General features: G+C 42.4%; 4 protein-coding genes across 6 annotated transcripts in view; 2 read left to right on the top strand and 2 right to left on the bottom strand.

Moving 5' to 3' along the window:
- Positions 1 to 21257, bottom strand: part of ephb4b (eph receptor B4b) — a 230111-nt gene extending 208854 nt beyond the window's left edge. Inside the window, exon 1 of the mRNA XM_082528365.1 lies at positions 21007 to 21257. Within this exon, the coding sequence (XP_082384491.1) occupies positions 21007 to 21096 (90 nt within the window). The 5' untranslated portion in view covers positions 21097 to 21257. The remainder of the gene's footprint in view (positions 1 to 21006) is intronic.
- The window catches only part of LOC309703515 (butyrophilin-like protein 2), a 227160-nt gene that overhangs the window by 132284 nt on the left and 68598 nt on the right, over positions 1 to 26278 (top strand). The gene's annotated exons all lie outside the window — the stretch shown is intronic.
- Positions 1236 to 11855, top strand: LOC309703667 (myelin-oligodendrocyte glycoprotein-like). Its single transcript, XM_082528617.1, has 5 exons — positions 1236 to 1306; positions 7569 to 7736; positions 10105 to 10446; positions 10601 to 10699; positions 11375 to 11855. The coding sequence occupies exons 2-5, from the start codon at positions 7697 to 7699 to the stop codon at positions 11410 to 11412; spliced, it is 519 nt and encodes a 172-aa protein (XP_082384743.1). The 5' UTR covers positions 1236 to 1306; positions 7569 to 7696; the 3' UTR covers positions 11413 to 11855.
- The window catches only part of LOC309703684 (uncharacterized protein), a 36411-nt gene continuing 26520 nt past the window's right edge, over positions 16388 to 26278 (bottom strand). The window contains exons 2-5 of the mRNA XM_082528635.1: positions 19543 to 19864; positions 19352 to 19453; positions 18173 to 18505; positions 16388 to 18104 (exon numbers count right to left, since the gene is read on the bottom strand). Of these exons, the coding sequence (XP_082384761.1) occupies positions 18061 to 18104; positions 18173 to 18505; positions 19352 to 19453; positions 19543 to 19681 (618 nt within the window). The 5' untranslated portion in view covers positions 19682 to 19864 and the 3' untranslated portion in view covers positions 16388 to 18060. The remainder of the gene's footprint in view (positions 18105 to 18172; positions 18506 to 19351; positions 19454 to 19542; positions 19865 to 26278) is intronic.

Here is a 26278-nt window from a genome sequence, read left to right as displayed (position 1 = left end):
AAATGAAGGTAAGAGCCCACGCGGGTCAGGAAAATCTTTTTAATATCAGCGAATAAACATGAATAATTATTATTTTTGTTGTTTGTTGGATATAAAGCGGCTCATTTTTAATATTTAATGTTTTATGCTTCGCTTACTTCGTGCGAAGGATAAAGTCAGGCCGACGCGTCCGTGGTGCCCGCTGATATCATCATCATCATCATTAGAAGTATTACTCCGAACAAGCAGACATTTTCTATGCACATCAAACTCTCGGGTGTTTAATGAACCTTCACATTGAAGTAAAGTCAGAGCGCTGCTGTGGCTTTATTACATGAATTTATACCGGACACCAGCTGGAGCTGGCTGCTCCGGTCTCTGCACATGTGTGTGTTTGAGCTCTGACTCCAGGATCCAAGTGATGCTGCTCCGTCTGCTTTCTGCTGGGCTGTTTCTCCTCCTCCAGCTTCTATCTTCTCCTATGTGCAGTCTGTGGCCTCTCACGGCAGATTACGGAGATCTAACCGGCGTGGCAGCACTACCAGAAGACAACACGCACATCCTGTCACAGCTCCAGCTGTAAATAAAACTGTACACTGATGCAGAGCCTGAACTACGCAGCAGGTTCGTCATATGCAGGATTTCTCCCTGGCTTCTAACACACATAGTCAGTGGTGGTTTTTGATATGGGCGACAAACACAAAAATAGCAGACACCATGATACAGACTTCTAATTTGTACCGATTTTCTTTTTTCGAAATTCGCGAGAGCCCTCGGTGCGCCTGCTTGCTGCTGTGCTGAAGTCACTTTATTGTCGTCTCCGCTACAAACAGTCCAGCATATAGAGAGACGAGACGACGAGGCTCCAGTTACAGCAGTGCAAGCAAACAAACAATAAATATAAGAGTAAGAAAATAAATATACGCTTTAGGACTCGTGGTAAATGGATCAATAACTGTTTATAATTTGTAATTTACAGTTTGATGATTTCGTGTTAGTGTTACGGTTGAACTGTGTTCGTGGGCTGCACAACATTACTGGTGCAAGGACAAGAAAGACAAAACAAGACACCCCTGCCATAATCTTTTAGTTACAATATTATATTTTTTTATGTTCTGATTGTTCAAATATGTCATTTTCTTTGGTTGTTGTAAAATAATCAATCAGGGTAGTTATTGCTCCGTTGTACCACAAGAGGGAGTATCCCCTAAAACGAGCAGCTCTAGCTGAGTAAATCAGTCCAGACACTAACCATAAAGCAGTGCGCCTAAAAGAGCTGTGAGATTGTACAAATGTGTAACGATGCACTGTGTCTATACATTTGCAGGTAAGCAGATACAATATAGGAAAATAACTTGAGATGTATCTAAAGATAAGTCCACAGGGTTGATGTGGATGTGGGAAACTTGGCCACTGATCCCCACTATGTGTCATTAGTATATAAGTTATTGGTAGAGATGTGAATTAGCCATGAAGCTAATGATTAGCATCTGGAGCTAATAATTAGTTTGTGTGGAAACCTCGTGGCGCTTAGGGTTGCCAACTCCCTGAAAAATAAATAAGGGACACCTCGTGGCCAGGGCCGGGCAACCCAGTTGTCTTCACCCTTCCCAGTGTGGTAGCTCTTTTTTTGTGTGTGAAATTATTTTTTAACCATTTGACTTGAATTTGATTTAAGCAGATGGATATTCTTTGTGATATGACCATATGGGAAACAAATGATAATTTAGCCATTTATTTTTAGCTCAAAATGACAACATTAACACAGTAAAACAGGTCTCCTTCTTAAACAGAAGCCTGTCATGCTTAACTTTTGAGAATATAAGTAAGTCTTTCTTTAAAAGAACTCTGTCCTGCTTAACTTAAAATTATATAAATTAATAGAAAGCAATAGAACGAAAAACATTATTGTAACAGTGCACATATAGTGCATTTAGTACAGTTGGCTTCAGTTGAGGTATTATTTCAGCTTTTCTAATCAGCTGCTCCTGTTTGTAAACCCGCTTGTTCCCATGATTACGCATCATAACTCATCATCATTATTAATCTATGTATTACTTTTATGTATTAGTCATCTATTTGTTGTAATCATCTATCCTTGCAGTTGTTTATTACACAAAATAAATGATATTATCACACTTCTGGCCACATAGAGCTGATATTCACTGCACATGCCCATATTAACCTTAACCAGAGGGTTTAAAAAAGCAAACCAATGTTTACATACCATATGTGCTTCTGCCGTGGCCTGGTGGACAAGAAATTGGTTAAGGGTTCCCCGAGCTTTCACGCCCCTCATGTTCTTCATGTGCCCACCACTAGAAGCATGCCTATGGAAAAAGTGCGCCGGTGTTGTGCCAAAAAGTGATTGTCTGCCAAAAACTGATTGCTCGTATTTAAACTGCTATAAGTAACTTGTTGGGCTATACTATGTGAAACATATGTCAAATGCATCCCTTATGGATGACATAAAGTCATCTTGAGCCACAAACAACATTAGTGTAACAAGGTAGAAGCCGCAATCAGTTTTTGGCAGTGACTTTTATATAACCTTTATTTATGCAGTTAAAAAAAATCTCATTAACATTAAAATGTCTTTTGTAAGAGTAAGTTGGCCACGAGGAAATGGCAGCAATCTTGATATGGTATCACTGTGGGGTTGTATACTGTTGATCTAAAGGGGAATTTGCCTGTGGAAACAGCAATTTTCATTTTTAGAGCATTGTCAAATCTTTAAAAGAGTAGGTCGTATCTTGGCAATTTGAAAAGGCTTTTATTTTGGAAGGCATAATCAGAATGACTTGATATTGATGTGGTATCACTGTGGGGTTGTATACTGTTGATCTAAAGGGGGATTAGCCTGTGGAAACAGCAAAATTCTATTTAAGAGCATTTTGAAATCGTTCCAAGAGTAAGTCAGATATGGGCAATTTTAAAAGACTTTTATTTTGGAAGGCATAATCAGAATGACTTGATATTGATGTGGTATCACTGTGGGGTTGTATACTGTTGCTCTAAAGTGGAATTAGCCTGTGGAAACAGCAATTTTCGTTTTTAGAGCATTGTGAAATCTTTAAAAGAGTAGGTCGTATCTTGGCAATTTGAAAAGTCTTTTATTTTGGAAGTCAAAGGAGCTTGCAAAGAAAAGCGTCTGAACTTCTTTAAGTTACTTGAAGACGTTTCACCTCTCATCCGAGAAGCTTCTTCAGTTCTAAGGTCAAATGGTGGAGAGTCCCAGATATAAACCTAGTGGGAGTGACCCCCCACAGAGGGACAAAAGGACCCCCTGATGATCCTCTAATCACCTGAGCCAAGGTGTGAAATTGGGTGTGGGCCCCAATCAGCCAGAGTTTCGGGTGGGTTTATTGTGAAACCTGGCCCCACCTTATCATGCGAATTCCTGAGATCAGATGGCCCAGGATGTGAGTGGGCGTTAAGGCGTCTGGGAAGGGATCTCAAAACTGGATTATAGATGGCAGAGAGTTGGTGTCGTAAACCCCCGCCTCTGTTCAAAGATGGTCGCTCACAGTGGACTTTATTTTGGAAGGCATAATCAGAATGACTTGATATTGATGTGGTATCACTGTGTGGTTGTATACTGTTGATCTAAGGTGGAATTACCCTGTGGAAACACGAATTTTCCATTTTAGAGCATTTTGAAATCACTGAAAGTTAGGTCAATTATGGACAATTTGAAAAGGCTTTTATTTTTGAAAAGCAAAATCAGACTGACTTGATATTGATATGGTATCACTGTGGGTCTGTATACTGTTGATCTAAAGTGGAATTACCCTGTGGAAACAAGAATTTTTCATTTTAGAGCATTTTGAATCGTTAGAAGATTAAGTCAAATATCAGCAATTTCAAAGGGCCATTACTATGAAAGGCAAAGTCAGACTGACTTGATATGGTATTACTGTGAAAAAGACTGTGGTTGGAAAGTGTTGATATAAAGTTCGAATAGTATTTGGAAATACGACTTTTGCTTTTAAGAGCATTATGAAGTCATTGAAAGAGTAGTTCAAAAATGAAGATTCACAGGGCTTTTACTTTGAAATCCAAAATAAGATGGCCTTGATAGTGACAGGGCACAATTAGGGTACAAGGCTGTGTCATATAGATCTAACATTAGAGTTTGTAAAAAAAAAAAAAAGCCTAAATTATATGTTATTATGTTCTTAACATATCTGCTAATTCACTCGAAGTTGGCTTTTATTTTGAAATCCGGTTTCCACATCCATTCCCGTAATACTTTGAATACACAGGGAACGTAAAACAAACTGGAGGCTGGCTTGACTGCAAGTCTCGAATTGGAGACTGGCTTGACACAAGTCAATTTACGGAGGCACAGTGTGAGCTCTCAGGTCGCATCAGAGCATCGGGCCGTATAGTGTGAGACCTGCATCGTGACCTATGAACTTCTAACCCCTGCGAGTCAATCGTGCAGTTTGAAAATCGCACAGTGTCTGCCCAGCATTAGGTGTACTGTCGTCCGAGACTTGCACCGCAGTGTCAGCGTTTGTTTCCCTGTTGGCCATGCTTCTTGTTGTGGTCATCTGTTGTCTTCCGGTATTTTCTCCGTAAGCGACCTTTCCTCGACCAATGAGATTAGCCGTAATCTGAATTGTCATACTCGAATTGTCATAAGTGTGCTGTCAGTTCATTGGTCACAAAGCAGGAGAGGGGCTGGGAGTTATGTTTTCAAACAAAGCGTTAATTCCATTAAAAGTTATAGACTACTTTTGATTCTCACTGTATTACGGGACAAAGTGCGTCCCTTATTAGCTCAATACGGGACGTGTACTTTTGTTTCTAAATACGGGACAATTCCGTATTTTAAGGGACGGTTGGCAACCCTAGTGGCGCTGTTGTGGATCTATACCAGTACCAGCGAATGAAGACTGGTGAATCACACTATCCTTTGTTTATGTTTATTTCCTGTAAGGAGCATTAGCCTTTGAGTTTAAAAACTAAGTCACAAAGCTACACTGGTTTCAATTCATCTTAATCCAAGTGTGTAACACTGGCCTTGTGGATCAGTTTATTTAGTCTGTTGGCATCTGTGACCCCCAACCTGCTGCCCCACCATGCAACAGCATGGAGGATAGCACTGACCACAACAGAGGCCAGAGGGAGTGTTCGCCCAGGGCACCAAACAGGGTAGAACAGCCACCGGATGTCAGAATGGAGTCGGTGTGAGGTTGTTGTTTCTGACTCAAATCAAAGGAAGCCAGAGAAAAACAGACTCACAGATCTCATACAGAGAAGGAGACAGTCCTTTAAAGTGATGCAGTACAAATGCTCAACTTACCTTTATGAAATAAAACAATATAATGCCCCTCTCGTCCCACATCCTCTCCAGCTCTTCTCTGAGCCCTTGGTACTTCTCCAGCTTCTCATGTTCCTTCTTCCTGCTTTTGCTGTCATTCGGTACATCTATCACTACGGCCGTCATCCTCTGTTTGTCCGACACTATATCAGGTTGGTTAGCCATCACCATTTTGTCCGCCTGTATCCTGAATACTCAGAGCATATCCACCAAATACTCAGTCTGGAAGTTGTTGACCAGAGAGATTTCTTATGAAGTCACAGAGCTATTTTTCTTTATGCAACATATTCTAAAGAAAATGAAAATGTCACCTCCTATGCGCTCATAAACCACATTATAACTCTATTATTATTTTTTAGGTTGGAAAATTATGATTTTACCACTAAAATAATTAAAATTGAGGAAAATAAAAAAACCTTTAGGCCACAAAAATATGTGTATTTATGTGTAATATAAATTTACAGATAAACCTGAGATCTAGCGAGTCAGTGAAAGGTGCACCGCGACGTGTCCGTGGGAATACTGTGATTACATTAAAAACACAACGTGTGAACACGAACACGCTGTGAGGCGATAACAGGGAAGCTTTGACGTTTTTCTGTGTTTGTTGCCATGGAAACGTGTGTGCCACAGTCCCACAGCCGCTTATTATCATTACAGACAGGATCCTGTCAAAGCCCACAAACACAGCTCCAGATTGTTCCAGGATGTGTGTGAAGAAAACAAATCCAAGATTAATCTCAGGTTTTCCACATCATGAAAGAATCTAAAAATAAAGTCAGAGCGCTGCTGTGGCTTTATTACATGAATTGGACACCTGCTGGAGCTGGCTGCTCCGGTCTCTGCACATGTCCGTGTCTGAGCTCTGACTCCAGCTCGGAGGATCCAACTGATGCTGCTCCGTCTGCACTCTGCTGGGCTGTTTCTCCTGCTGCAGCTCCCATCTTCTCCTATATGTGCAGTCTGTGTCTGCTCACGGCAGCTCGCTGTGACTCCACCTGCGTGACAGCAGCTACCAGCAGACAACACGCACATCCTCTCACATCTCCAGCAGAGCTGCATTAAAATGTTGCGCTCAGTGTGCATGTCAGTGACAGCTGCGATCAGCTGAGTTATGATCTGAGATTAAAAACACAACAACTCATATTATTATTGACATGTGTAATTATAATCTGCACCATTATGATAATAATGATTTCATAAATAAAGGTTTAACTGGGTCTCCTGTAGGCTACGCTGTCAGCTCCACACAGCACACGGTGGTCACATGACACCTCATCACTCAGCTGATAATAAATAAATAAAAACAAATAAGTAAATAAAACTGTAGCTGATCCAGAGCCTGAACTATGGAGCAGGTTCATCATATCCAGGATTTCTCTCTGGTTTCTAACACACATCAAGGTTCAGCATGAACGTAGTGTCGATGCATCGGTGGGTCCCGTTAACTGCTGTGGTTTTAGCTTTCAGGCTAAACACACAATTTGTGACCTTCATTCTCTAAAAGCTCTCTGGGCTCTGCAGGTCCTTTGACCTTCAGTCCACTGTGTGCTCTGTGGAAGAAATCCACAGCATGCTGCTGTTTGTGTGTCTTCACGGTTTCCCAGCATGCCCTGGTTGTGGTGGTGGAGGTGAGTGAAAGTTTAAAGTCTGTCACTGCACTGATGTGAACTCACAACGAGGCCGATCCCAAAACTGTCCACAGGATAAATTCAAAGTGCAACAGCAGCATCAGGCTGAGCTGCTACTTACTGCATAATGAACACAGACCTCGTTGATCCAGGAACTGAGGTCAGTTTGTACATTTTGTCTTCACTCCTCTCGAGGATCGCTGACCCGCATAGATGCAAGATTACATTCACCTCCAGTGTGAGTCGCTGGTTTCGACTGTGTGCTGAAGATGCTTCACAGCGCTGATGTCTGAGTCACTCATGGACTCTATTTTTCTAAAATACAAATAGATGTAGCTCCTGCAGTGGAAAGACTCAGACTGAAGTTTAACAAACACAGTAAAATTTTACATCTGCATGAAGAGAACCTGTGTCAGACCAAAGCTTTGCTGCTGGGAGCTGAGATAAGCTGATGAAGTTAAAATGAAAATAAAAAATGAAACTTGAAGGCTAAAACATGTGCTGCATATAAATATGCATAAAGATGAAACGATTAAAACATAGATGAGAGTTCAGGAGAATCACCACAGCAGCTCAGACTGATGAAGAGCAGCGAACACTGAAACTGGTGCTTCTTTATCTCATATCAGCTCTCGGTGGTTTCCTGCCACAGACAGACAGCAGAGGCCGAGAGGAACGTTTGATTTGTGCGTCAGCAGCTGCAGAGGAGCGTCCGAGTGTTTAACGGCATCTGTGCTGGTGTCGACTTCACAGGAGGATGAAGATGCTGCTGCTGTTCCTGCTTCTCCTCATCGACGGTAAGAAATGCTCTGAAGTCTGAATGCAGGTTGTTTGCACTCACTGCAGGTTGATCATCGTCACAGACGTGATCATGTTTATTACAAGGTTTGTACGCTCATTAGAAACATGGAAGTCTTGAAAGTTTTGGAGAAAAGATGGAAACGTGGCTCACAGGTCCATGTGTGAAGAAGTTTGATATGGTGTGTAACCCTCTCTGTGTGAGTTCGGCTCACACATCCTGCTGACCTACATATACTGAAACAGCGTTAAGTAAACCTTGTTCAGCTGTTACGTGGCTCTTTGTGCTTCAGCTGTTTAAACAGATTCTTTGTCCTGTATGAGCTGATTGTTTAGTGCTTTAAATCTAAACTTAAAGTGATTTAACTGAGGCACCGTTTTCCCCCCTTAATCACTTAGAAGCTGCACTTTGTGTTTACTTGTGTTATCTTTCTCTAATATCTGAATTAGTTTGATGATGTGAAACATTTAAAAACATACAAACACAGGGAAACTAGGAACAGGAGAAACACTTTTGCACCTGAACAGAGGTTTAAAGAGCCAAGTGGGAGCCCACCATCACCTCCGTCATCAAGAAAGCCCAGCAGAGGATGTACTTCCTGAGGCAGCTGAAGAAATTCAACCTGCCAACACGGACGATGATGCAATTCTACACTGCAATCATCGAGTCCATCCTCACCTCCTCCATCACCGTGTGGTACGCTGGAGCCACTATCAGGGACAAACAGAGACTGCAGCGTGTTGTGCGCTCTGCTGAGAAGGTGATTGGCTGCAGACTCCCATCTCTGCAGGACCTGTACACCTCCAGGACACTGGGGCGTGCAGCCCGGATCTCAGCTGACCCTTCTCACCCTGGACACAGTCTGTTTGACCTGCTCCCCTCAGGCAGGAGGCTCCGGTCCATTCGCACCAGAACCTCTCGCCATAAGAACAGTTTCTTCCCCTCTGCTGTTGGACACATGAACAATAACCACATGACTGTCCCCGCCACTAACACATGACCCTACGCTGTGTCACTGCATCATTCCATGTTTGGCACTGATCACCACCTGCACTCATGTATATATCTTTCTACGTAGCACTCATAATTCTTATTCTCATGTATATATCTCATGTATATCTCATGCACATATCTTTCTTTCTACATAGCACTTTAATTCTTATTGTTTGCACTGAAGCACCGCAGCAATTTCCTAATGTTGTAAACCTCAACATCTGGCAATAAACCCATTCTGATTCTGATTCTGATGAGTCAGCCTGAAGTCTGGTTAGAGCTCAATCTGAGCTCTGTTTGTTGCTCCAACCAGAAACTTTCATTGAAATCTGTCAAACATCAACGCAGCGACTGACTTGAGGCAACACAAGATTTTAGGCTAAATCAACTGTCTCCTGTTTTAAAGCTGTAATAGATTACTTTTTAACTTCATGAAAATTGTCATGTTTGCACTTTGCAACAGTGAAAGAAAAAACAGAATTTAGATGCAAATGAATCTGAAAGTGGTTAGCACGAGTCTTCATAGATACTGGTGGATATGCTCTGTTAGCTGGCACGGTGGTTGCATGAACAGCATCAGACTGTATCAGGTCACAGTCAGTGGTGAGGTTGTTACTCCAAAAAGTAATCTATTACTTACATTACTTACATTATTCCTTAGTGTTCATAAAAGTGTTGCATTATGCTAATTACTGAAAGTAATTCATAATTACTATACTGAAAATATGTTCTGTTTCCTGGCGCTTGCTTGTCCTCCTGTTTCCGCGATCCTGCGTGAAACAACAAATGCAGCCGTAAGAAACCTTACACAAGCTGCAGACCACACACTTCACAACGGCTTTGTGTACTGATTGAGCCGACGGTTTGTCACGGAACGATGGGTGCTCAGCGACTCTCCTAATTAGCTCCCCCAGACGAGGCTGATCAGCAGCAGGCGTGTGTCATCATCCATCACCCTCATTAGTGAGGGTAGCGGGACACCCTCACTAGGCCTGACGGTGCCTGTAAACCAGCCTACAAGATACCCCCCGTCCCGATTCCTTTGTTAGCATTTTAGCATTTTCACTTTTAATCCTGTATCACTCTGCTTGTGCTTGTAAATGGTTTCCTTTTATCCTCTGGCCCTTTTACACTTTACTTCCTGTTTTACTTTGAAGATTTCTGTTCCTTTCCTGTGCTTTCCTGTTTGATGTGCTTTGTGTTTAGCATCTTTGGATGATGGGCTTCCTCTCCAGTTTAATTCATGTTGCATGAATGAAAATGAATTCAACATTTGTAATCATCATTCTGTCTGCTCTGACGTCTGTAAGCAGGTCTGATCATGATTATTACCTCAAACATGACACACGGTGTCTCTCTATATGTCCTCACAGTTTCCCAGCATGCCTCTGGTGTGGAGCTGTATGAGGGGGACTCGTTCATGCTGCCCTGTCAGTTTGACACTTTCAATCTGACTGACCCCTCGGTGGTGTGGAGTCGCTCCGACCTCAGTCCTCCAACCGTCCACCAGCGTCAGCGTCAAGGAGACGAACTGAAAGATCAAAACCAGCGTTACAGCGGCCGAACATCCATGAAGACTGACGCTCTGGAAACTGGAGAGCTCAGCCTGAACCTGACCAACCTCCAACTGTCTGACAGCGCCACCTACACCTGCTCCGTCAGAAACAGGAGGATAGGACAAATTAGACTGACAGATGTGCAGCTGCAGGTCAAAGGTCAGCAAGAAGCTTCAGCGACTGCTGTTGATAAAGATTACATCACTGAAAGTAGTCTTTACTTTACAATCAAAGGACTTTGTTGGCTCAATACAGCTTAGATTACATGGACTCAGAGGTCAAAGGTCACACTGTTTGTTGTCTGTCTTTACAGAGCAGTGGTCATACTGGGAGCCTCTCGTGTTTCTCCTGGTTCTCGTCCTTATAGTTTCCGGGGTTCTTTTATTTCATTTCTGTCACTATTTCATGTCAGGTGAGTGTCTCCTACTATACTACCCATAATGCCGATGGTTAGCAGGTGTCCTTTGGTGGCTCCTTGACTGTGATCCACAAATTTGTTCCAGAAGCTGAAAGAGTTGTGAGTTATGAAGTGAACAGGCAAATATCCCTGAGCTTTCTCCTGAGTGTCAGAATCCGATTTCCTCATTCCGACTACGAAGCGTCAGATTCAGGGTTTGACCTACGATAAGAGCGCTGCTGAAAGAGGCGTGGTCCAGATCTGCTTCTAAACAAACTCCAGATATAAAAAAACTTCCTTGATGGTGTGTAAGTGTGATCAGCTACCACATCTATGCTGTAAGTCTGAGGTAGCTAACAGCATAGACGTGCACAGTCAGTACCAGCTGCAAACTAAGCGCGACATTCATGTAAATCCTCTTTGTGGCGCTGAAGTTGGTCACATGGTTTGTAGTTCACTTGGAACAAACCAACCCATGAAAACACGTTTACAAAGCTGTCAGCTGATCCAGGGCAGAGTGAAGCAGCTACAGGTGTCCCACAGTGATCCAGAGGACACAGTCTGATCCTCTCTGTCATCACTGAAGTCAGAGGACTCAGTGGAAACAGGAGTGAAGAGCTGCTCACACAGCAGAGTGGACTCACTGACATCTGTGTGTTTGACCTCTCTGTTTTCCTCTCACTTCTTCAGGCTGTGAACGTGAAGACGGGGATGCTGACGTCCTGTAAAGCACAGCTGACCTTCATCAGGACGTCACAGAGGAGACGCTCTACAAACACACAAGGATCCACACACAGACACACCTGCCTGACAAACTGCTCTTAGTGCATCATCACGCACACGGGATGTGATTTGCAGCGTCAAGAAGTCTTCAAGCGACCAATGAGAGCACAGGATACGACTGACTGACCTCTGGTAGGAACCACAGGCGTGGACACAGGCACACACCTCACAGCAGCTGAAGCTTTCTGCCTCTCTGTAGACGGAGTGTGTTTACTTTTGACAGCAACAATCAGATACTACAGCAGTCAGGTGAATTTAGAGGTTTTTCTGCGAGTAAACTGACTACAGCGGCTACAACGCCGTCCTTTGTTAACGCTGTTGGTCCAGAAACTTCCTGTTCACTCAGAACCTGAAATAAAGGCGTCCACATGAACATCAGAGCCTCTGGTTTTTATCCCCACTGACATCAAACAGACACAAACACTGAGTCACTAAGACGGAGCGTGTTCAGATCAGATGTGTAGGCAATGATATGATGGTCCCGTCTCCTCTCAGGTGGAGGTTGTTCCCACTGCTGTCCTCTCCTGCATTTCTACCTCTGTAAAGATTACGAGCTCTACGATAAACGTGCCCTCATGCTTCTCAGTTAACAATTAACTCAAATGCAGCATCAACCGTATTTTTTACCCTCGTAACAAAAAGGAATAAAGTGTTTTTTCTTTGCTTAATAATCACAGCTTTACTGTGTTATGATGTAAAATAAAACTAAAGTCTAAATACAAGAACGTCATTTTAGAATAACTCTCTCTTCATTGATGATGCTGAGCTTTTATACTCATTACCAAAAACCTCAGAGAAATAAAAACACATAAGCCTGGAGCTTCAGTGGTTAAACAACATTTAGTATGTGTGAGTCTGATGAGCAGCTCTGACATGAACCATCACTCCTCCACGTCCAGCACTGTGGTGAAAGCTGTGGACTGTGGACTTTCAGTCACGTATCAGCTTCCTGTCACACACGAGGACTTCCTGTTAAGGTCAAAAGTTCCTCTATCAGCAGTTTGTGCATCGCGAGCCTCCACCCGAGTGTTTCAGATGGTGATGCTTCTGGGTACCGAACATAACACAGAAGATTGAATAAAGACGCTGACGTCCCAACTGTGCAGGCGTCCTTTGACTTTTTTCATTTACACAATTTTAATCACTTTGTGACTGTTTGTCTTGAAATTTCTCTTATGAGGTGATCGAGCTTGATTACACTTAATAAGAACATGTGAAGAGTGAAAGGATGGAGGAACAGAGCGAAGTGTCGCAGTCTGTTTACATGTTTAGGGATAAAATTGTTCCAATGACAGAATATGTTTCTATACGTTTAATGGAAGAAATCACTTTATTAATAATAGATGACTGGAGATGGTGCACGCCTGTTATACTGTTACAATCCCTGTTTACATGGATGAATATGGATATATTAATAATGTTATTTTATAATAATAAAAAAAAGAAATAAAAAATCATGGCACAGTCTTGTGCTTGCTGCAAAAGATAAAATAAAATAAAATTCTGCACAGATAAATTTGAATTAAACCTTTTTTTTTTTTACACTTGTTCTATTTTTCACAGCTGGTACAAATTAGAATTACAGGCGACCGCTTCTGGCCCCCAGGCCATATGTTTGACACCATCATTTATACACAGGTGATGTTTCTACTCTGATATAAATGCTGCGTCCTGTTATTTATTGCTCTTCCTGTTGGAGCCCAGTCACTCTGACATGTGTGACTGTACATGCTGGCTGTGTGTCGGCCAGCTGTCGCTGTCTCACAGCAGGACTCGGAGGATCCAAGTGATGCTGCTCCGCCTGCACTCTGCTGGTCTGTCTCTGCCCCTCCCCCTTCCATATGTCGCAGTGAAGCCTGTAGCTCCACCTACGTGACAGCAGCTACCAGCAGACCACACGTCACTCAGCTGAGTTACCTTCAATTTTTCAAACGGTTTCCTGCACGAATCGAAACATGTTTGTATTTACTGATTAATGTATTAACTGAATTATTTATGTTTTTTCCCATAAGTAATAATTTCCCATAAATAATTCCCAGAGTGAGTCAGCGGTGTTTATCATATTTATTATCATCACTATGACTACGAGTTCTTACAAACGTTATTGGACAGCTGAAATCAGCATGGCTGTAGTGCTCATTATTTTAATGATAACATAATTATAATAATTATTAATATTAAATATTAATAATCAGATGAACACTGACCCTGTTGGCATCCGTGTTGTCCAGAATAAATAGCACAGAGAGGACAGACGGCTGTGTCTCCTCTAATACCCGCACTGGTCACCGATGTTTCTGGCCTCATGCTTGTGTTTAACAGCCTCAGAGTTTGGACGTGTTTGTCTGATTTTGTATCATCACGTTTGTTCTACACACGGCTAGAAGCTGGGATAGCGTTAGACATGGATTTTAATTCAGTAAAATATCTATATATCTACATACATATATATTAAATAAAAATACTACATTTGTTTTCCATCTTTATAAGAGGTTAAAATTTAGCACCTTTTTATTGGTTAATTCTGACCAATCCCGAGAGCTCATTTCATACATCTTTAAATCTTTTGTGAGATATTCACAACAGAAGCTTCGGTGGGAATAAAGAAAGAAAAGGCTCCTCTTTCATAAACGTTATTAATGAATAAATGTCTTTTTCTTGTTTTTCTTTTTCGGTATGAATATTTTCTTCATGTGAGTAACGGAGTGAGGATGACGTCACTTAGCGCTGTAAATGACATTTTCTGTTAAAAGTAGAAGAAAGTAGAGCCCGTGGGGGTCAGAGCTGAAGCCTCTTCCTGTTTTCTCTCCTCCCTGACAGCAGAGACGAGCTCGCTCTCTTTCTCTGCTGGTGGGCGTGAACGAGGCTCACCCACCAGTCTGCATGGAGTAATTCTTCCAGTAAGATGTTCATATATTATTTATAAATATACATAATGTTAATGTGATTAAAGTCTCCACGATCCACAGCAGGAATAATCACGAGAGGATGTTATTTTCTTTTACACAGGCGCGTGTAATGAAAAGAAGCGGTAACATCAAAAACAGCCACGCGATGTTTTAAAGCAGTGTTTCCAAGGCCGTGACGTGAAATAATAATTCCACATAAACGAAATAAGTCCACAGTAACGAGCCTGTTGTAAGGAGCAGAAAGGTCGGGCCTGTGGGAGGCCGCTCGCATGCTGTCAGGCACAAGCCACGCCCCCACACCTTCCTAGCTGTTGAGTAATGAGGTGTCACGTGACAACAAGCTGCCACGGGTTATGTGGAACTCCTCCTTCTGTGTAGAGCTCACAGTACAGCCTACAGGCACACTGTGATTATTATTAATTAAAGTATTATTATTGCATCATGATTTAAATAATGAGGATGCCTCGTTGTTTCCTCTGAGGCTGATGTGCCACGTGGAGCAAACATGAACATAATGTTTACAGCATATCTTGTGACTGGAAATAGTTTGCACTGTTTATATATTTATATTATTTACTGCAGGTATTGGTGAAAAAGCTTTATGTTGTGAAAAACTGAAATTAGAATAGTTGTGCCTTATTTTGTTGATGTTTTTACATGTATTCCTTTTGAAAATACTAAAATTTGTATATTTATTTATTTTTGTTTGTCTGATTACATTTATTTAAAAAATAAATCGGACATTTCAAACAGTTACTCGCTACTTGAGTAGTCTTTTCGCCAAGTACTTCTTTACTCTTACTTGAGTACAATTTTTGGATAGTCGACCCACCTCTGATTATATCATGATTTAAATAATGAGAACTACAGCCGTGTTATTATCAGCTGTCTAACAATGAGTAACGACTCGTAGTCATGGTGACAATGTTACATACGATAAACAGGCTGTTAAATGAGCTGTTGACTCTGGAGGGCAAAACCAATCATGAATCAATAAATACGAAGATAAAGTCGATTTGTTCAGGAAACAGTTTTAAATATGAGAGGTGCTTTTTCATCTCTGATCATAGTCAAAGGAGCTTGCAAAGAACTACGATGACCTGGATGACTGAGAACCTTCACAGACATATCTCTGATCATAACTCAGCTGATCGCAGCTCTGCTGTTTTAATGAGGTCTCTTCACGTGGACGTGGGCTCGTGTTCAGACATCCTGGAGATGTGACAGGAGGTGCATGTTGTCTGCTGGTAGCTGCTGTCAGGCAGGTGGAGCTACAGGCTTCACTGAACCATATGGAAGGAGGAGGAGGAGGAGAGACTGAAGGAGGAGGAGGAGACAGCAGAGTGCAGATGGAGCAGCATCGCTTGGATCCTCTGAGCTGGAGTGAGACGCGACAGCTGGCCAGCACACAGCCAAGATCTACAGTCACACATGTCAGAGTGACTGGACTCCAACAGCTAATATAAATGCTGTGTTCCAGGATTTATGCAGTATTCATATTTGTGATGTTTTTGTAACAAAACAAAGCCCCACAGAGGATTCACACAGTTTCTATTAGAACAGATTTCAGGCTCTACTTAATTTTATTTTTGTAGGAGATCAAACCGTCGACTGCCTCTCAGTGTTGTTTATTGACTTTCAAACATACGGCCTGGGGACCAGAAGCGGTCGTCTGTAAGTCTAATTTGTACCAGCTGTGATGACATGACAGAATAAAGTTACGTTGAAACCAAGCACACCCTTGTTTGTCTTGTGACATTTCAATAAGTCTGATGTGTCACATGGCCCTCTGCCTATTGAAAAAGCAAATGTTGTTTTCCAAGATGGCCGACTTCTAAATGGCCACCATGGTCACCACCCATCTTGAGGAGTTTGCCCCTCACATATACTAATGTGCCACAAACAGGACTTTAATATCACCAACCATTCCCATGTTATTACGGTGTATCCATATAAATGGCCCACCCTGTATTTATTGTGTCATTATGTGCTGTAAAAAACAAGAACAAGAGGATTTTAACAAGCTTTAGAGGGGAAAACCTCCCACTGTGCACCGGAAAAACAAGAACAGGTGAAAAGTGTTTTGAGAATACAGAAGTTGTGGTGGTGGGTGGTGGGGGGCGGGCTCTACAGGAGGGACACAGTTGCCCCCCCTTGTCCCCATAGATCCACCCCTGTTTGAATAATCCAACAGTTGTTAAAAAAAAAAGGTCAATTGACTTTTAATTATATGTTTTTTTGCAACAAACAGATTTTTTTTTTAAAGAAAGGATAAAATAACTTTAATAATATTTGCATAGTTATAGATATTCATACGTGTAAACAGTGATTGTAACAGTCAGTGAAACAGGCGTGCACCAGCTCCAATTCTTCTATTATTAATAAAGACATTTCTTCCATAATTAGAAACATATTCTGTCATTGGCACGATAGTTATCCCTAAATATTAGGGGTGCAACGATATTCGTATCGATATTGAACCGTTCGATACAGTGCTTTCGGTTCGGTACGCATATGTATCGAACAATACAACATTTGTAATTTATTTTATCAACTTTCCTTCTGACGATGCTGTCTGTGTTGAGCGCTCAGTGGATCTGCGCTCGACAGTGCAGCCTAGGCGGAGCAGTCGAACGCAGATTCACTGAGCGCAGGGCAAGCTAGCAGACAGAAGCTAAGCTAGTTGCAACATGGCAAACTGAACCTCCCCCACCCTCATTCAGATCTGGCCTTTGGAACTGTTTTGGTTTTATTTATTGGCTTTTATTTTGGAAAGAGCCATTTGTCTGTAATAAACTCTCTTTTCCAAAGATGAGTGATTCCTCAATCAGATATATTTATTTTCTTTATTACTTTGTTGTTTCAGCAACATTAAATTTAAAAACTACTTTTGAGTTAAAATATATATTTATCATTTTAATAAATGACAAATTTAAAAAGCATGAACATTCTTTTGTATCGAAAAAATATTGAACCGAACCGTGAATTTTGTGTATCGTTGCAGCCCTACTGAATATGTAAACAGACTGCACTTCAGCAGTTCTGTTCCTCCATCCTTTCACTCTTCACGTGATTTTATTAAATGTAATGAAGCTCGATCACTTTATAATGAATAGAAAGCCAACAAGCACTGATCAGCTGACCTCAGAGAGCCAGACGTTACGTATGATTGCAGTAACTCACTGATATATGCAGGGCTCTGACTGAGCACCAACATGTTCAAGTTACTGCAAAAGACTGATTGAAGTTTAAATAGAGAGCTCAGCGACAGGCTCTGCTAATAAAGCTCAAATGCAACTGCTGATTTGTGCATGTGATGAAGCCGCATCCTCTCTGGAAGTGCACACATGGAGCTTATTCTCATGCTGCTGCTCGTTCCTTCCTTTAAAGTACACACATGATGAATAACCAGCACCGCTGATACTGCAGTGGTGCTGCTGTCCATCATTGTGGGTCATATCTGGGATTTTATGCCCAAACACTGAGATCTGAAAAGACCACCATCGAGAATCATCATCCTCTGAAACACTCGGGTGGAGTTTTTACAATAAAGAAGCTGCTGATAGATGAACTTTTGACCTTAACAGGAAGTCCTCGTGTGTGACAGGAAGCTGATACGTGACTGAAAGTTTACAATCCACAGCTTTCCCCACAGTGCTGGACGTGGAGGAGTGATGGTTCATGTCAGAGCTGCTCACCAGCAGTTTGATCCTGGACCTGAACTCTTCCTGCAGAGGAGACACAAGACAGTCAGAGACACACACACACACACACACACACACACACCACTACACACCTTTGACTCTGATCCTCACGGTTTTCTTTCTGATGAAGTCTCCCCTCCTCCACACCAAACACTTGTACTCCCCACCGTCTCCCTCCGTGGGCCGTTCCACAGTCAGGCTCAGGTCTCCAGTCCTCAGTGGGTCTCCCCTCATCCTCGTCCGGCCTCTGTAAACCTCGCTCTGTTCTTCAGGCAGGTCGGAGCCGTTGTGATACACGTGGGCCTTCATTCTGGGATCATAGCGTTCCCACAACACTTTAACATCTTCAGGCAGGTTTTTTGTGGTTTTGAAGGGCAGCTGGACAGACTCCGCCCCCTCCACCACCTCCACCTCCACCGGAATGACTGAGAAGACAATGAACACAACATGAGCTGTACAGACGGTAACAGCAGGTTTTTAGAGGTAATTCTAAACATAAACTAAATAAAAGCACAGGTACATGAATGAGTTCGTCCTGTAAAGAGGCTCATGCACCTCCCACATGGCTGAAGTCATGACAGAGCTTCTTCAGCAGGTCATCAGCAGCTGGGAACAAAGATAAGCGTGAGCCTCACTCCAGAGCACGTCCACTGCTGTCGTGAATTTATAAAATGACTCATCTGTAAAAGTTGGAAACTTTATTTTGGACGGGAAAATAAAATCGCTTTGATTTCATTTGAATCTTTATTGAACTTGTGGACAGAAAATATATTTAGTTTCCTATTTGCACATTATTTGTTGTTTAAAAAAGACTAATATTTAAAAAGAGCTAATACATTAGCTCTTTTTAAATATGTGTTTCATTTTAGATTTGATTATTTTCAATTTCTTGTGTTTCCTGGATCTTTAGTTTGCTGTGTGACGAGACAACAGGGTGATGCTCACAGGCTTGAGCAGGAGAGGTTCTAGGAAGCCGAGATAAGACTTCATGAAATAATCGGTGACTCCACAGTCGGCCATGTCTCACACACATCAGCACAGAAACCATGAAGATCTCATGTGTCTGAACATCTGAAGCTCTCCACCACATGACTGAGCACAACTCAAGGAGGAACATTTACTGTCAGCATGTTTCCATGTCAGCTGCTGTTTACCACCACAGAAGAAGAACAGCTTGTCCACATGCAGCCTCTGTGTCAGATCAATGCAGCACACACTGTTTAGTAAAGTCATGCTGTGGCATTATGGGTAGTGTAGTAGGAGACACTCACATGACATGATGTGATGCCAGAAATTAAATAAAAGAACCGCAGAAACAACCAGAACAAGAAGCAGGAAAACCAGGAGAGCTGTGGCCCAGGATGGAAACGGTTCTGTGGAGAAACATTAAACAAACACATGACCTCTGAACTCTGACCTTAACCTCCTGCATTGACCTTTGGTCTTAATCTGCAGCTCTGACCTTTGACCTGCAGCACTACTTTCTGTCTCAGGATGTCTTTGTCCCTGTAGATGGTGCAGATGTATCCTCCACTGTCCCTCTCTGTGGGGTGTTTCAGGGTCAGACTGAGGTCTCCAGTTCTCAGCAGGTCTTCGTTCATCTTTGTTCGGTCTCTGTAAAGGCCGTCCTGTTTCGTCAGGTCGTCACTTCTGTTTGAATACACATGGACCAGTTCTTGGTCAGAGCGAGTCCACTCCACTGTGGTGTCCTCAGGCAGGTCAGGTTTGATTTGGCACGGCAGGATGACGGAGTCTGAGCCTCCAACAACCTTCACCTCCACCTGCTGGTCTGAGAGGACGAGAAACCACAATATCAACTGTAGAAGAAGAAACAGCAGACACACTTTAAGTAATAGCATAGCCGTGACCTACTAGATCTGGGTATCAATGTTACTGAGTCACAAGTAACAAAGTACAAATACTTTGTTACGTAAGTAAATTTTTCAGGTATCAGAACTTTCTACTTCTTACATTTTCAAAACAGGCTGGTTACTTTAGGTTTAGTGTTTCTACTCAGGGATGAAGTGGGAGTGCACGTGTCCGTAAGTCATGTCTACAGAATCTAGCTCGCACTGGAGAAGCGAGCGGACACCGCGTGATGTTTAAGTGTCAGCTAATTTCAAATGCAGTGTTAACAAACATCAGCAAACACACAAACTGTTTGTGTGCAGTTTGTCTCACAGTGTGTCGCAGCTAAAGGTCCAGCTGCTGTAATTCAGACAGAGAGGAAAGAAGATGGACAAAGATAAGAAAGAGAACAGGAGAAGAAGAGACGTTAGACTTAATGCTTACATGTAATGTCATAGTTCTAATCACATATTAGTTTTGTATATGATGTGTTTGATAAATTATATATATTTATATTGTGAAACATCCTGCAAAAGAAACTAGGCTCTTAAAAACTGAGCTTTAAAATGAACAGTTGTAATGAAACCTGAGAGATGCCGACAGACTGACTTTAATGGGCTGGGACAAAAACATCGTCCCTGGCATTTCTGTTCTAGGTGGTCCACCACCATCGCTCAGTAGTCCTGACTATATATGATGCAAACACATACAGTGTGTATTAACATGGGTTTTAATCAGGCTGGAAGAGCTATTGTTGGATTATTCCTTACTTGCACTTAGGGCTGCACGATTAATCGTTAGAAAATCGCGATCTCGATTCATACTTATGTGCGATCTCATTTCCAAATGACAACGATTAAAAAAAAAAAAAAAAAAAAAAAAGACGACGACGATTGTACCGCATTTTGATCCGGGACGTACTCTGCATGAAAACAAGCGCTCTCTCTTCCTGCTCAACAAATGACGAGGGCGGAGCCTTATACCACGTGATACAGAAGCTGTGCCGTGTGATGCTAACATTAGCAGGAAAAAACCACGGAGAGCACGTCAGGGATGAGGAGAAAGTGACAGGAGAAAATCCGTCCCGGTCAACCACCCAAACATCAATAACGGGAACCTTATACAGCGCTTCCCTATACCCGTCGAACTCCCGCAGGCACAAAGACATTACGGAGGCTATCACTTATCACCTGACCAAAGATATGGCTCCCATCAACACTGTGCAAAACGAGGGATTTAGGAAAATGATCAACACCCTAGACAAACGCTACACAGTGCCGTCCCACAACTATTTTTCTATTGTTGCACTACCTGCTCTATACACGCAGCGTCGAGCAACGGTGGAGACGGAATTTCAAGCAGGACAACATTTTGTTGTTTTTATGTTTATTTATTGTTTTTATGTTCAGTCTCACCTGTTACGAAGTTGATGTGCAGTTAATAAGTGCAATAAATATTTATACTGGAAAAGAAAATCGTGAGAGAATCGTGACCTCAATTCTAAGCCAAAAAATCGTGATTCTCATTTTATGCAAAATCGTGCAGCCCTACTTGCACTGAAACATGTAAAAGCTACACTTTAGCTGTTAGCAATGACTGATAGTCACAGCAGCTTGTTGACCTGAATCCTTGAATCTCTCCCTTTCTAATTAGGTTCCTCCAACTATTTTCTTACCACGTTGATTTCACCTTCATCCATCTGTGAGAGCACTCGAGTTTGGAGTGTTTTACACAGAAAAGAATTCAAAGATCTATGAGCATGACTTGGTGATGGGGAAGAACGAGGAGAAAGAGGAGCTCAGACAGACCATAAACCAGGCAGCCTCAGCCTGTAGCAGCAGCACTAAGATCCAGATCACAGGGAGCTTTATCAAAATGAAAGTCTGATGTCTAATCTTAAAAGCAGAGATGTTTGGATCACACACTGGGATCTTCAGGTTCTTTTCCTGACTGACTTCATTAAAGCTTCTCTCAGCACCACCAGTCCACTAACAGACGTCTTACTTTAAGAGATCCCAAAACCTTCATTCTGTTCAGGTCAGGTTAATTACCGACCTTTGACCTGCAGCTGGATGTCTCTCAGTCTCTGATCTTCTGTCCCATCACTGATGGAGCAGGTGTAGATGCTGCTGTCAGTCTTTGTTGGGTTTCTCAGAGTGAGGCTGAAGTCTAGAGAGTCCAAAGCATCAGGCCTCATCGACGTGCGCCCGCTGTAACGCTGGTTTTGCCCTCTGAGATCATCTGCTTCTTCTCGTCTCACATGGACAGATTTAGGATTGAGATCACTACGAGTCCACAGCACTGTGGGGTCATCCTCAGGGATAAAACCTGAGTGCTTGCAGGGCAACAGGACAGACATTACGCCCTCATACACCTCCACCACTGCAGTCAGGGCATGCTGGGAAACTGGCAGGAGACACAAACAAGAACACAAACTGAGTGTTTCAGTTGGCTTCAGAAAGTTACAAACATACAACGTCCATCACAGCCACACAATGAGTAATTACACAAAACCAACAGATGTTTCAAAGGCATCAGAGGTTAGTGACGACTTCCTTACACTGAGGTGAAAAACATCTTCTGAGCTTGTTGAAAAGAGAAGGAAGAGATTTTTTGAGCTTTCAGCACTTTGCAAATTCCTGCTCGACGTCTTGACAGCCTCACATTTAAACCCTGACATTTAGACGCTGCTTAGACGTCTAATCAACACAACATTGTTGACTCAGCACACATGAAGCAGAAAACAGAAGAAAAGCTGCTTTTTACTTTTTATCCTCATCTTAAGTCAGATCTCTGTGGACACCTGCTGCTTTTACACAACAGCAGCTAACTGTGCAAAATATGTGCAGCCATCCACTGAAGCATGTGTGGACATGGATATACAAACAGTGCATGAGGTGACTGTCAACAATGGCTTCCACTATACTGCTTCATATTGTTTTGTGCTGCTTGTTTGTTTTAACAGTTGGTTGTTTTCAGTGTTGCTGGAAAAAGAGGATTTATAGAGAAGATGAACTGTATCCTATGTTTAAATGATCTACAGCTTCACTCGCTGCCAGTTAAAAACACAACATGACACAAACTCTGCAGCAGCAACAGCCCAGCTAAGAGTCCAGCTCCGCATCATTACTGTCCGACAAACAGGGCGGTGCCCTCAGCCGGGTGACGTGAGGGTTAAATATTTGCTCCAGTGCGTCATGAAGAGCGGATACAGAGGAACAGCGCCCCCACCAGGCCGCAGACACACACGGTTCATCACATGGTGAAGTTCAGGACAGCGCGCGGATTCACAGTAAACTCACGTTACACTTCTTATTGTTGGAAGGCACACACCTGAGTGAGCGCGTGCGCCTTCAAACAGGGTCAGAGCGACTTTCCTACCGAGCACGAGGAGCAGTGACGTCAGCAACGTCTTCATTCTCCGGGAGAAAATTCCGTTAGTGCTCGATGCCACCACAGCCTGCAGCTGCTGCTGCTTCTTCTATCCTTGTGTAGCGGTTGGCAAACAGCTTCAGGTGCATTACCGCCACCTTCTGGACATCGTTACACTGTTGCTCTTAAAAACACAGATATCGCTCTATAAACTCCATGACCGGCACTCATTTGAAATATTTTTGTTACCCTTAATTGAACTGTATTTTTCTGTGATTCAGATTTCTGTATTTGCCTTTCCCACCTATATTTACCACATTCTAACATTACATGATCAAATGCCTCCTGTCTCGTGCTTATTCATCTTTTTAAGTGTGCTATTTAACCCTGTGTGACCAAATCTTACTCTTGAAATTATATCCTCGTTTTTTTTACTTCTCTGACTTCTTCTACGGTCCCACTACCTTTACCTTCTCTGTCCCATCATGCCTGCCACTTTTCCATTAACTTCACCTTAATTATACTTTTAAGGTGGCGATCGTGGCTCAAGAGTTGGGAGTTCGCCTTGTAATCAGAAGGTTGCCGGTGTTCCAGATCAACTGGCGTTTAGATCAACTGGCGTTGGTCGAACAGATGTGTGGCAGTCTTGCGTTTCAGTAGCTCCTACCGACAAACCAGCAAAAAAACGCCAAATGTGTCACCTGTGACACGTGTGAGGTTATCTCAAACACACTCCGTCAGTCGTGATGCTGTTGAACAACAAAATGTTTAAAATGTGGCGAGTTTACCTGGTGATATCCTCATTCGCGACGCGATCGCGAAAACAGCAAACAATTAACACCACGCGATGTTGTTCACAGGACAGCAAGAGTAAACGATCGGGAGACTCTTGTCGTCGTTATCGTTCCCCTCGCACGGTTTATTTCTCCGGTTTCAGCGTTTTTGCTCCACAACTACAGCGAGCAGTTTACTTTGTGCACTAACATGGACTCGAGTCAACCAGCGCCACCTCTGGCCAAGTGCCACAGCCTACAGCCAGATCAACCTGTGACACACATCTGCACCACGTTTGATTTCGTTTCTTGCACAACACATTTGTACCTTTCAATTGTGTCTGTCTGTGAATCATGCAAATAAACCTTTGAAATGAATGAAATGATATCATATATTCCTTATTGGCCTACATTTGTACAAAATTCCAAATGATATACACAAAGTCATAGAAATCACCACTCCTATTGGTCATCATGATTTTAATATTCTCTTTTCCCATAACAATGAAATACACCTTGGACAAATATGACACATCAATATTTCATTAGTGTTGTCACATCACATCCTGTAAGCATCATCTGCCTGTGTCCTTTCCCTGAAAATGAATATTTCCAGCCAATATAGGCAATTCATCAACCTGGCTGGAGAGTTGGTAGTTATATATAAAGTCAGTGACTCAGGTGTGTCGCTTGGTTTGTCATCTGTTTGTGAGACTGGAGGAGACGCAATCTTTTGTTTTAAATCTTAGTTAGGAAGGTTCCCGTTTTAAAACAAGCACGTTTTGTGAGAAATGCAAGAAGCACATCTGCAGAAAGCACACCGTTACATTCTGTCCATCATCATGTGGACAAAATTGAAAATGTTGAGCATTGGAAAACTGAGAACGTTGGGCAAGTTCAACAGAAATGTGTTTGTAAGAACGAAAAACCAAATTGTTCCTAAAATAGTTATGGAAAGTCTAACTGTTGTATGTCTGTGTTCTACATGTTTATCTGATGGGAAATAAAGTTGCTATTGTTTCATTGCAGTTTTTGAACAATTCTGAGTGGATTTACACAGTACGGATCTAAATGACCCGCAACAAAATCAATGTCATTTTTTTGTTCTTCAACATAATACAAGGGTTCATTTCCAAAACTTGCCTATGATCTTCAATTTGTAGCAGATCCACTATCACACAGCAGCTAGAGCAGTTTCAAATGGAGGTCAGTCCACTGCTGCCACCTGTGGCCAAATACCATAGCCCACTACTAGATTAACTTGTGACACATCTGCACCTGCTGCTATGATGACATTGAGTAGAGGCTGAGTGGCTGCACTTACCCCTGGTACATCCAAATCTACCCACAAACATGTTGAAAGATGCAATGGCAGCAATGTGGATTGTCAACACTAAAAACAATCAGTAAGCAAAGACAACAGGGATCACTTTTTACTGTTTATTTAGCACCCACAACATTTGTAGTCGCCTTCTGCACAGGGAAAGTCCACACACACTGTGTGGTACCACTTTCCACAGAAGGTGCATTCAGTCTGCAAGATTGAATGAGATTGTCAGAGTCATTGTCTGACTGTTTATTACTATTCACCTGCTGTACATTCACAGTGACTGCCATCTCCTTACAAATGTTTATTAGATTAACCACACTTATACAGACTGTATATAACAACCAACTCTAAAATGTTTGTTTGCAGAGAAAAGACACAGACTACGCTAACGACATGTGATGTTACAACACTAGTGAAATATTAGTGTCATTTCATTCTTTTCAAAGGTTTATTTGCATGATTCACAAACAGACACAACTGAAAGGTACAAATGTGTTGTGCAAGAAACGAAATCAAACGTGGTGCAGATGTGTGTCACAGGTTGATCTGGCTGTAGGCTGTGGCACTTGGCCAGAGGTGGCGCTGGTTGACTCGAGTCCATGTTAGTGCACAAAGTAAACTGCTCGCTGTAGTTGTGAAGCAAAAACGCTGAAACCGGAGAAATAAACCGTGCGAGGGGAACGATAACGACGACAAGAGTCTCCCGATCGTTTACTCTTGCTGTCCTGTGAACAACATCGCGTGGTGTTAATTGTTTGCTGTTTTCGCGATCGCGTCGCGAATGAGGATATCACCAGGTAAACTCGCCACATTTTAAACATTTTGTTGTTCAACAGCATCAAGACTGACGGAGTGTGTTTGAGACAACCTCACAA

The sequence above is a fragment of the Aulonocara stuartgranti genome, assembly GCF_965226115.1.
Source record: "Aulonocara stuartgranti genome assembly, chromosome: 3".
NCBI lineage: Eukaryota > Metazoa > Chordata > Actinopteri > Cichliformes > Cichlidae > Aulonocara > Aulonocara stuartgranti.
This window is presented reverse-complemented; position numbering and strand designations above follow the sequence as displayed.

Bases quoted from the DNA above. Each gene is read 5' to 3' on its own strand.
- LOC309703667 (XM_082528617.1), top strand. From the start codon at position 7,697: ATGAAGATGCTGCTGCTGTTCCTGCTTCTCCTCATCGACG. The intron at 7,737-10,104 runs GTAAGAAATGCT...ATGTCCTCACAG, and splicing joins CCTGCTTCTCCTCATCGACG to TTTCCCAGCATGCCTCTGGT. The intron at 10,447-10,600 runs GTCAGCAAGAAG...CTGTCTTTACAG, and splicing joins TGTGCAGCTGCAGGTCAAAG to AGCAGTGGTCATACTGGGAG.